Source organism: Crinia signifera, chromosome 6, assembly GCF_055691185.1.
Source record: "Crinia signifera chromosome 6, ASM5569118v1, whole genome shotgun sequence".
Lineage (NCBI taxonomy): Eukaryota > Metazoa > Chordata > Amphibia > Anura > Myobatrachidae > Crinia > Crinia signifera.
The window spans coordinates 177,249,236-177,262,273 of record NC_139222.1 but is presented as its reverse complement, the minus strand read 5'-3'; the positions used below and the strand labels follow the sequence as shown (position 1 = coordinate 177,262,273).

Below are 13,038 nucleotides of genomic sequence, written 5' to 3'. Positions count from 1 at the left end.
GTTCCCTCTAAGCTGTGCGCACGTGCGCGCGCACACAACTCGACGAGTGTGCGCACAGACATTACAACAGAGCGCACAAAGCAGCAGTGGTCCCTTTTTGCAGTTGTGGACTCAATTAATGTGTTTTTCACCCATTAACTACATTGTGTGCTGTGTTTTGAATGATTAAATGTTTAATATCATTTTGAAGTAAAGTTAACACAAATGCTGAACGTCATTTTCCAGTTATATATAAGTGACGCACAAAAATGTAAATTTCCTTCCAGAGTTGCACAGCCAAAATCTTTTGCTGCACACAGCCTTCGTAAAATTAGAGGGAACATTGTATGTAAGACACTGTAATGGAATCTGCTGCGCTATATAACACACTAACGGAATCTGCTGCGCTATATAAGATGCTGTAACGGAATCTGCTGCGCTATATAAGACACTGTAAATAAATAAATAAATATACAGATAAAGAGCGATTCACTCCCCCCCCCCCGGCCCCCCCACACCACCCCTCTCTTCCCCCGGGCCCCACCAATCCCCAAGTTTATTACCATAAGTTCATTACCATAATTAATTAGCTTTATAAATAAATTAAATAAGAAATCCACCTTGATAATGATATATATTCAGTGGCAAACGCAGGATTTTTAAAGCACAGCCGTTATGAGTGAAACTTTTTTTGCTGGAAATACATACATACAGTACAAACATATGAATGGCACCCTGTAACGAAACTGAAACAACTGGCTCTAGTGCCAACTACCCCTAAAGGAAACTATCAACCTCCACGTGGACAGCACTCAGCAGACTATCTTCAATCAATAAACAATGACAATGCTAAAGGGCATAGTTTTGGGCTCCTATGCCCTTTATCAAGATATAATAAAACACACTCACTGTAAGCACCATTCATTCATTCACACACACACACATACACTGTAAACACAATTCACACACACACACACACACGCACGCACGCACGCACGCACGCGCACACACACACACACACACACACACACACACATACACACTTAAGGTGCCCATACACTAGTAAGATTTATCTGCAGATCTGGCTGGTTGGAACAAAAACATGGTTATGGATGAGTGACAGTTGGTCAGTTTTCCAGCATTTCCAAGCAAATGGTCAACTGTCATTTGCTCTCATCCATAACCAGGATTCTGTTCCAACCAGCCAGATCTGAAGATAAATCTGCGTGTGTATGGGCACCTATACACTGTAAACACAATTCTCTCTCACTCACACACACACTGTGAGCACCATTCTCACACACACAGGATTCACCTGTTGCAGTGCTTCAGTAGTGGCAGTCAGGCTGCCACACTGGTGCTTCCTTCTGCCCGCGGCGCTGGAGAACCCGGTCACGCTCTCTACTACAGTCTCTGAGCGCGCAGAGACTCAAGTAATGCCGGCGGGTCCTCCGCATGACGTCAGCGCCGTGGCACCCGCAGTGGTGAGTGCTCTTCTGGAAGAGCTTCTTGGGACCGGGTAAGCAGGCAGGGCGCAGGCGCCGGGCAGAGCAGATGCCGGCGCACGCTGCCCCGGTCCCTTACTAGTATATTTGAACATAGTGTCATTTGCGGAGGGGGGGGGCGGGCCGGCGGCGCCATGTGCCCAATCTGCACCCGGAGCGTGTGCTCCAGTGGCTCCGCCCTCCCTACGCCTCTGAAAGCAGGGGATGGCAAAACCTGTCCTCAAGAGCTACCTATATTTCAGGCAACATATGGAAACCATGGAACAGATGCACTAAGCTTCAAAAAGTGATAAAGAGGAGAGTGATAAGCAATAAGCCAATCAGCTTCTACCTGTCATTTTTTTCAAACCAGCCTGTAACATGGCAGTTAGCAGCTGATTGGATGTCTGTTTATCACTCTCCACTTTATCACTGTTTGAAGCTTGATACATCTGGCCCTATGTTTGAAAATGTGACAGGTAGTAATGACTACAGCTGTGTACCAGCTAGGTTATTTGGAAAACGTGGACCGTTCTTCTTGAGGATCTTGAGGATTGGTTTGACCACTCCTGACCTAAAGTAATATCATCTTTTCCATCATTTATGTTTCATAACTTTAAAATAGCATGTAGTATTCATTATAAATTAGATCAAGTATGATTGTAAAGCTTAACATAAACTAGATGAAAAAATGTATTTGTTTACATTGGTACTTGTTTCCTATCTGGGCGCCCAGGTTTTCTACGTACGGCACCGTAATGAAATCGGATCGCATCGCATCGTACACATACACGATATTGAACGATGCGATGCGATGCGATCCGATTCGATTTCCCATAGGAAACAATGTGAAATGGCTCAATTTAGCCAAATTATCATAGGAACAATAGTAAATGGGCCAAAAACACCCCTGAACATTGAAATGTCCCCCCAAAAGTAGTTGACACCACCCCGCCATCAACGTGAACCCGAAGCGTGGCGAGCGCAGCGAGCCCGCGAGGGGCGGCGGTACGCGTCCTCCGACCTTTTCATGCCCTACTATCCACTAGGGCGTGGAGTGAGAATAGAATAGTGTGGCGAGCGCAGCGAGCCACCGAGCCCGAAGCGTGGCGAGCGCAGCGAGCCCCGGGAGGGGACGCGGATACCTTCACAGTTATACGCGTCCCCTCGCGGGCTTCCCAGGTGTCCATGGCGACGCGGACACCTGGGAAGCCCGCAAAGGGACGCGTTTACCTGTGAAGGTATCCGCGTCCGCTCGCCACGCTTCGGGCTCGGTGGCGCGCTGCGCTCGCCACACTATTCTATTCTCACTCCACGCCCTAGTGGATAGTAGGGCATGAAAAGGTCGGAGGACGCGTACCGCCGCCCCTCGCGGGCTCGCTGCGCTCGCCACGCTTCGGGTTCACGTTGATGGCGGGGTGGCGTCAACTACTTTTGGGGGGACATTTCAATGTTCAGGGGTGTTTTTGGCCCATTTAATATTGTTCCTATGATAATTTGGCTAAATTGAGCCATTTAACATTGTTTCCTATGGGAAATCGAATCGGATCGCATCGCATCACATCGCATCGTTCAATATCGTGTATGTGTACGATGCGATGCGATCAGATTTCTCTACGGAGAATAGCATGGTGCGCAATTAACTTAGCGGGCGCCCAGATAGGAAACAAGTACCCCAGAACTATTTATTTGTTAGTAACATTTCCTATGTGGTGTACCTGCAGCTAATGTGCATCAATCCATATATTCTGTGTTACTACGCACTGTATGTTGTAATTCGCAATAACATTGTAAAATTGCAATCCCTACATCCCAGACTGAGAAAGTACACCTGAGAGAGGAGTTCAGTACAAGCACAGTATACAGTATGTTATGCTCAGATCTGCGTGTTTGTGTTATTTTAGATGCGATACACACTGCACTTATCAGGGATTTTTTTTCCTTCCTCCGGACTAACTAATTAAATTCCCCTCTAAATTTCTATATTTCCTTTCACCACCTCATGGGGGGTCCACACTGCTGCATGCCAATGGGCTAGTGAATAATCAATTCACGCTCCCACAAAGCGGCTGCATGTGCGTATAAAAGGTTATGCGCATGCACAGTTGCACAACATGGCTCCCCTGTGCGAATGCATAGGGGATCAAAGCAACCAGAATGAGGGCCACAGTTTCCTTGTTTATGTACGGTAAATATAAGCAAGACTATTCATCCAAAGCCCCTTTCTCTGTCAAGGAGGATGAGATGATAAGATAATAACAGCTTTCATGGCGTTACAAGTACTGCCGTGAAACTTGTTAAATAGGTTTAATGGACTGCGCCCATGAAAACATTGGGCATTCCCATGGAAATGCACTGGTTATGTGGGTGCGGGGTTGAGCAGCTAACATCTATGGATGTCAGCTGGCCTCCCTATTCCCGGACAGGGGTGCCACGGATCTAAGGCAGCAGAGACTGATTTAGATCTGCCAGCACTTAAGAAATAATTTGATGGTCAGCGAGCATCGAATTATTTCTGCCTGCATGCAATTTGCAAATGGATGTTTATGCAAAGCATCTATTTGCATGCGTGCGGAGAGATTTGCAGTGCGGGCGGACCATAGAGTTTTTGGCACCCCCCCTGACAACTATAATGCTTTTCTGTAAGAACTGCTGTTGAGAGCCCTGGAGGTAGAACTAGTTCCATTAGAAGTGGTCCACTCCTCTCCAACCGGTGGTTATAAGTAAATGAATCCTCCCTCCCCTTTGACGTATATTCCATTTCTCTCGTCCTGAGATATAAAAAGAGATCTGCTGTGTAGATTGTTTCCGAGTAATAAACCTTATCTTATTTGTTGTGGTATCTAAGGGTAGTGAATAGAAATAAATCTGCCAGAAAGATAAATGACTAAAGGTGGAGTTTGCTTTTGAACAAGCTAAAGTCCAATTGATTAGCATTTGACAGTAATATAAAACTCTTTACTCCCTTCTGTACTTTTTCATTCCTAGTTCCTGCTTTACAAGATGGCATCTGCTGATGCAGAGGAAAAGCTGAGCTGCTCCAACTGTCAGAACACAGATCCCGGATCACTAAAATGTGAACATAACTTCTGCTGGGTCTGTATTGACTGTGTGCTGGATACACAAAAGGGGACCGGAGCTAATATCCGTCATGAGTGCAAAGCAGAGTTTCAGGAGCATTCTATACGGGAGAAGAAAATACATTCACAGAACCGAGAAGAGTGTTTCCATTCTTATTCATCAGGGAAAAATGACACCGGGATCGTCTGCACTTACTGTGTTGACTCATCTGTTCCCGCTGTTAAATCCTGTGTGATGTGTGAGGCTTCCCTGTGTGACACCCATGTTCGAGTACACAGCAAGTCAGCAGAACATGTCCTAATTGAACCCACCACTTCCCTACAGAACAGAAAATGCTCAGTCCATAAGAAGATCTTGGAGTATTATTGCACTAAGGATAATATCTGCATCTGCGTGTCCTGCCTTTTGTTTGGAGATCACAGAGGACATCAGGTGGAAATGTTTGATACGGTTTCTGAGCGGAAGAGGGAGAAACTGAAAAACGTTCTGAGAAAGATTACCTTAAAGACGGATGAGGCTGAGAATAGAGTGAAGAGTGCGCAGGAGCGCAGGAGAGAATTGGTAGAAAAAGCATCGGGTGTCACAGAAAGAGTCACTGCCCTGTTTAGAGACATCAGGAGACAGCTGGATGACCTAGAGAAGAAAGTCCAGGTTGAGATCTCCAGACAAGAAGAGCTGGTTTCACTGTCAATCTCCAAACTGATCCAGCAACTGGAAATAAGGAAGGAGGAGCTGTCCAGGAAGATGCACCACATAGAGGATTTGTGTAACTTGACTGATCCATTAACTGTCATACAGGAATCAGGCCGGCATGCCTTTTTTCTTACTGAGGAAAAGGAGAATGAGGATACTGAGAAAGAGGATAATCAGCTCTATTCAGCAGCTTGTCTGGATGAGGGCCTTATCTCAGTGACATTACACACCGGATTATCTGATATAGCAACTAGCATAAAGAGATGGATCAATGTGAAGGGGGCTACAGACATGTTATTGGATATAAAAACAGCTGGCAATGATGTACATATATCAGGTGACTTAAAAAGTGCCTGCTGGTCACAAGAAGACCAAAATCACCCAGAAACACCAGGGAGATTTCAGTATGATCAGGTTTTAAGCACCAGGAGTTTTTCCTCTGGGCGACATTACTGGGAAGTGGAAACTAGTGAGTCAGGAGTCTGGTTTCTGGGTATGTGTTATCCCAGTATAAACAGAACAGGGCGCCAGTCATGGATTGGAGACAATAACAGGTCCTGGTGCTTGCGGAGATATGATAATATTCAATACTCAGTTATACATGACAGCAAATGGTTCCAGTTACCACACAAAGTTTCATGTCATGTTCTAGGAATATATCTGGATTATGAGGCAGGGCAGTTGTCCTTTTATGAGCTGTGTGACCCAATTAAACACTTACACACCTTCAATGCAACCTTCACCGAGCCTCTTTATGCTGCATTCAGTGTATATAAAGCCTGGGTGCGAATCAAAAGCTAGGATTACTTATCTAGAAACGTAGGGGTAGATGTATGAAGCGGTGATAAGGGAGAAGTGGTAAAGTGCCTGGTACTTTATCACTGGCCAATCAGCTCCTGACTGTTGAGTTACAGGCTGGGTTTAAAAAGAGACAGTTAGTAGCTGATTGTCTGGTGATAAAGTACCAGACACTTTGTCACTTCTCCTCCCTTATCACTGATTCATACATCTACCCCATTGAACATAGAATTTGATGGCAGATAAGAACCACTTGACCCATCATCCTGCCAATGTATACACTCACACTAGGGTTAATTTTTGTTGTGCGCTAATTAACCTACCAGTATATTTTTGGAGTATGGGAGGAAATAGAGTACCCAGATGAAGCCGACATACGTTCTAGGAGAATATACAAATTCCGCACAGTAAGGGACATGGTGGGAATGTATAAATAATCTACCTAGATACTAGTGATGCTGCAGACATCTGATGATTGTATTGTAACAGCCAGTGAAAACTTTTCTTACAAATACAGTACCGCAGCATTAGCAAAGAACTATCTTCAATGTAAAATTTATAGTAATATAAAAAAACATATACTAGAAATGAGAAGTAATCAGGGTTGGGAGACCTTGAAAAAAAATATTTACTGCTTGTTCTATAAAAATGATTATTTTTTCACTCCTGATTATCTTTGTAATTCTAAAATGTATTAAAAATGTAACTTTTGCAAATACACATACAGCATATGTACTATTGATTATAATTAAGGGAGGTGAGCATTACTGTTACAACAGACTTTTACTATTCTATAATCAAAATAAACTAATATACAAAAACTTACATGTGATACCAAAGTATATTAATGCATGACTACTTTACTCATAAAACAACATTAGTTGTTACAGAGTGTAAAACAATAAATCACTGAGAGGAAAAACATGATAGTGATGGGGTCCCGTGGGTTGGTACGTAAATAAAAACTTAGCATCCTCTAGTAAAACATCATCGTTACATATTTTTTATAACGAAATACAGGTTGAGTATCCCTTATCCAAAATGCTCGGGACCAGAAGAATTTTTGGATAATGGATTATTCCGTAATTATTTATGTATTTATTTACAGTTTATTATATAGCGCAGCAGATTCCGTTGCGCTTTACAATAGTAGACAGTGATAGAACAAACTGGGTAACAACAGACAGACTTGGAGGTAGGAGGGCCCTGCTGCAAGCTTACAATCTATAGGATTTCAGAATATTTGTATATTTGAATGGGGTATCTTAAGGTATCTTACATTTATGTTGTGCAAACACATCAAATACATGAAATACACAAATATATTTTATTTGTGCATGATAGTATAAACAAGAGGTTCAGAAGGACAAAGGAAGTATAATCTCTTTGTGGAAGCAATCAGGAATAACGTGTTAATAAAACGTAATGTTTATTCTTAAATCTTTAAATAATGGTGAAGAACAATATGTAGCAACAAATATATTATTTTTAAAGCTATTTTTTCTCTATTTTTCAATATATTCTTGTTCAGTAGATGCCTACTAAATTACTAACAGTATTTCCATAAGCAACATTTTTTTCAATTTGTCCTGCCTCAGGCTGCTCTGGGGCCCCCGTGCAGTAGCCCACCCAGCTCTGTAGAAAAGATGACCCTGCACTCATCCACCTGGTGGCTTTCTCCAGTGGTGACCAGCACTGTGAACCACCGCCAGGGCTGTTCCAGTCTCTATGGGATCCTTCTCAGACAGTGGCAGTAGTGGATACGTGAAGTGGGTCGGGCGGAGGATTATCTGGAGCAGTCTGTGGCACTTAACACTGATGTGCCTGTCATATCGGCATCCCTGGTGGGGCTGAATGATATGTAGCTTGGTGCTGTACTGCCATGGATCACTGTTATTGACAGTGGGAGGAGAGAGTCAGCCAGCGATGCTGCTGCACATTTAGGCCTTATTCAGATATGATTGCAGTACAAATTTGTTCTCAAAATTGTTAAAACCATGTGCACTGCAGCAGGTGGGGCAGATTATGTAACATGTGCAGAGAGAGTTCAATTTGGGTGGGGTGTGTTGAAACTGAAATTTAAATTGCAGTGTAAAAATAATGCAGCCAGTATTTACCCTGCACAGAAACAAAATAACTCACACAAATCTAACTCTCTCGGCACATGTTACATCTGCCCCACCTGAAGTGCACATGGATTTACCCATTTTGAGCACAAATTTGTACTGCGATCCAATCTGAATAAGGGCCTTTCTCTCCAGGGGTTCCGTATCACTTTTTCAGTGGTCAGTATCATTACGATACAGCCCCCTTCCCCCCCTGTGAGCACATTGCTCCTTCCCTCCTGCCAGCATTCACAATCACAATGTGTCCCCTTTGTCATCAGTCCCCATGCTCGCAATCCACGATCACCAAGCACCCCACTCATGCACTGGCACAAGCAGTGGCGTAAAAAGATACATGTGGACCCCATAGCAAAAGTTTGTAAGGGCCCCTATTTAGCACTTAATGCTGAAAAGAGAATACAGCACATGATACTTTGACAGGCAGAGTGGGCCCCTCTCAGCTCTAGGGCCCATAGCAGCTGCACCCCCTGCACCTATGGTAGTTACGCCCTTGGGCACATGTAATCTCCCTTTTCAGCATCCATCAGCATCAGTCTGTCCTGTGTATTATTGCCTGTGTCTGTGTGTTGGTGTCAGTTTGTCAGCATATGTGTTAGTTTCGTCTATGTGTCAGTGTTTGTGTCAATATCTTTGTGTTAGCAAGTTTCTAAGTGCCAGCATCTGTCTGTGTGTCAGCATTTGTCAGAGTGTGTGTCCATGTATCAGCATCTGACAGTGAGCCGCCCTTTTTGTATCTGTGTGTCAGCATATGTCAAACTATTGGCACCTGTGTGGGAGCATCTGTCTGTGTTTCAGCGTCCGTGTGTCAGTCTCCATATGTCAGCATCCATCAGCATATCAGCACCTGTGTGACATTGTCATCATCTGTCTGCATGTCAGCATCTATCAGTCAGTCAGTATGTTAGTGTGTTTAAGCATATTTGTGAGAATGTGGCTGACTGCATGTTAGCATCAGTGTATGCGTCAGCATCACCACCCAGTCTCATATGTCCCAACTGTCCCTATTTCCGCAGGACAGTTATGATTTTTGTGATTGTCCCAAGTCCCACCCGGGGTCGGCAGTGTCTGATGGTGGTGGTTGGGGGGGGAGGGGGCAGTGGGGAGTCTCCATCACAGCAGTGAATAGACTGTGTGCGCATAGACATGGCAGATAGACTGCATGGCCAGGAGCTCTCAGAGCGCTGCCCATGCTCCCCAGTGGGAACATGGGGGCGTGGCTTTGTAGTCATCTTAAGGTAACGCCACCTTTTCCGAATTGAACAGGTATGTGCTCTGCTGTGTCCTATAAATCTCCATACCCAACTTTAAAATTCCCACTTTGACCACTGGCTAAAGTATACACAGAAAATGTATTTTTTACAATTGTTTTGTAATAACTAGAGACAGGATTATATGCAACCAAATGGATGATGGCCACTATACATATGCCGCACACATGATGAGCACTATGCATATCCCCAAAACATGATGGCCACTACACATATGCCCCACTATACATATCCCAAAGACACCTTCATGCACAATATAATTATGGCACATGTCAAACTCCACAATGCACCATTAGACATAAACCGCATTCCGTGATGTCATGTAACATATGCCATTCAATATTGGGTGACATATAAAGAATGGGCATCAGGGTGTGTTGCATAGGTATAGTGTGCGTCTCGGTGTGCAGCATATGTAAAGTGGGCATCAACATGTGTGGCATTTGTATAATGGGATCATGTTCGACAACATCAATATAATGGCATCATGGAGTGCTGCATATGTGCAATTGGCTTCATGGTGTGCTGCATTTGTAAAATTTGTAATGTTGCCCATTACACATATGCAACACATGCTCATGGCCATTACACATATGCTGCACAGCGTGATGCTCCAATACACATATGCAACACAGCGTAAGGCCCCTCATACATATGACACACATTTTGATGCCCATTTCCCATATGCCACAAAGCGTGTGGGCCATTATACATATGCCGCACAGCGTGAGGCCCACTGTACATATGGCAGACTCTTTCATGCCCATAATACATTTGACCCACTCCTTCATGCAATTTAGACACGTCCCACACCGTTAAGAACATTGCACATATGCCAACTACCTTGAAGCCATTATACATATGCCACACACCTAGATGCAATTATACATATGCCGCACACCATGCGGCCCATTACACATATGCAGCTCACATTATGGGCCATTATACATTTGATGCAGTCCCTTTTGCCCAAGACACATGCCAAACACCGTGATGCCATTGTACAAATTACAAAACCATGAAACCCATTATACATATGCCCCTTACCATACTGCTCGATGACAAATATGCCACACACATGTTGCTCATTAGACATGTGCAACACACCTTCATGCCCATTTTAATGTATACAACACAGCGTCAGACGCATTATGCTTACGCCAGAAATGTAGAAGCCTATTATAAATATGGCACACATCTTTATGGCCATTACACATATGGTACACAGTGTGATGCACCATTATACATATGCCGCACAGTATGCCATTACACGTATGAGGCACTCCCTCATGCCATTTCAGAATAAAAAGCACAGCGTGGTGGCCATTGTACATAATGCAAGCACAAAAATGCACAGTAGACATATAACCCACTCCAAGATGCCAATTACACATATGTCACACACCTAAATGCGCATTATCTACATGACACCACCATGATGCCCAGTAGACATCCCCATAATGCTCCGCTACATACGCTACATTACACACATGCTCCGTGACGCTACATTACACACATGCTCCATACCTTGCTACTCAATATTCATATGCTCCACACATGATGGCCATTTCACACATATGCACCAGCACAAGATACCCATGAGACACATGCCACACACCTTGAGACATTCCACACAAGACCCCGATTATACATATCCACAACACATATGTGCAAATATGTAGTGGGCAACATGTGCTGTGGATATGTGTAATGAGCTTCATGTGTGGGGCATATGTGCAGTGGGCACTATGGCCACTACACATAATCCCAATACATGAAGCCCATTACACATATCCACAGCACATGTTGCCCACTACACATTTGCACCACACTTAAATGCGCAATGCTCTTGGGATGTTGTGCAATCCTAAACAAAACTTCACCCCGCCGGCCAGCACCCCCCTTCCCCGTGGCCATGAACGCAATCTAGACCCCCACCCGCAGTCTTCAAGCCCCCCATCAGCAGGCCATGCATTTACACTCCCCCCCTCCCACCGCCGACAATGTTCAGCACCCCCCCACACCCCCTGCTAGAGAGGTCCAGCACTCCAGGCAGGGTGAACAAAAGTCTCCAAAGAACACCTGCAGAAGAAAAATGAAATAAATAGGAGAAATTACCAAAATGCAGAGATGACACGCAGCTCCGGCACTCTGGTCTGTGTGCAGGCTCCTTGTGACACTCCATCTTGGCGCCTCTGCAGGAAGAGTGACTGACAGGCGGTGGGCGTGTTTTCTGGATATCGCATCGCATCGCATGGAGTACTAAAGTACATGCGATGGGATGTAGTCCAAAAAGTACGTGCAGCACATACTTTTTGGACCATACAATATCGGACTCCCGGGAACGCGCGTCGCATAGCATCCGCCCATAAACGCGCTGTAATTATTGTACATGCGATGCGTTTTGTACTTTAAAAGTACAAAACGCATTCGATAATCGATGCGTGTATGGGCACCTTCAGTGCTTATTTCACATAAGATATATTGCATGCAATTTATAAACCCATGACAAATCGCATGCAATTATCTTACTTGCAAACATTTGTACTATACAATTTATCTGATGGGCTGTACTACAGGGTGTTAGGGGACTGGCCTGAATAGTGCTATTTAAAGCTTTGTAGAAGAGGCTAGTAGCTACCCTACCTATGGGGCCAATTGAGATGCATGCATTCAGTTTGAGAATTCACAGTCCAACCGATTATCAGTCTGCAGTGCATTCGCACGGTGGCTTTGTTTGCAAGATAGATAATAAAAATAATCAGCGTGTATAGCATATAACAGGAATCAAGTACATGTGCAAATATAGCATAGTTTGATGGTAAATTATCACATTCACTGATCCAAATCAGCAGTCCCAATCAAATGAAGTCCAAACTCGTGTAAATTCCGGGGTGTCGCTGGAGGGATTGGTCCTAAGGTGGATAAAGGACCAATCTTAAACCTCACCAGGCACACGACTTGTATCTCCCGAAAATAAGGGACTCATACGACCAGTTGTTAGGAACAGGTGGTCAGTTGAGTAAGCAGGTGTGATGGAGGACAGTCCAAATATATGGAGAGTTGTAGAGTAAGGTCCAATAAAGTGCACAGTCCAAGGTTTCATAGTCCAGAATAAAACGCCAATGCGTTTTGCGGGTCAGATTGCCAGCTTTATCAATCTGACCAGCGAAACATGTTGGTGCTTTATCCTGGACAATGAAACCTCTAGTATATATAGGTCTTTTTTTTTTCTTAGGCTCAGAACAAAAAAAAGGGCGGTAGAATAATCTCTTGATTAATGTGGAAAGACGACACCATATTGAGGAGAAAAGATAGATTTGTTCGTAAAACAACTTTATACGAAAATAGCTTCAAATATGGCTCCTGAGCCCACAAGACCTGTAACTCTCCAATCCATCTAGCCGAAGTTATTGCAGACAAATTTTCATGTAAAAAATCCTAACTTTATTCTATCCAACGGTTTAAACCAGTGGTTCTCAACCTTCCTAATGTCGTGACCCTTTAATACTGTTCCTCATGTTGTGGTGACCCCCAACCATAAAATTATTTTTGTTGCTACTTCATAACTGCAATTTTGCTACTGTTATGAATTGTAATGTAAATATC

General features: G+C 43.9%; 1 protein-coding gene across 1 annotated transcript; it reads left to right on the top strand.

Moving 5' to 3' along the window:
• The first annotated feature begins 4,429 nt into the window (after nucleotides 1–4,429).
• LOC146008680 (tripartite motif-containing protein 14-like) lies at nucleotides 4,430–6,755 on the top strand. The gene has a single exon (XM_083148219.1). The coding sequence runs from the start codon at nucleotides 4,467–4,469 to the stop codon at nucleotides 6,036–6,038; it is 1,572 nt and encodes a 523-aa protein (XP_083004345.1). The 5' UTR covers nucleotides 4,430–4,466; the 3' UTR covers nucleotides 6,039–6,755.
• The last annotated feature ends 6,283 nt before the right edge of the window (nucleotides 6,756–13,038 follow it).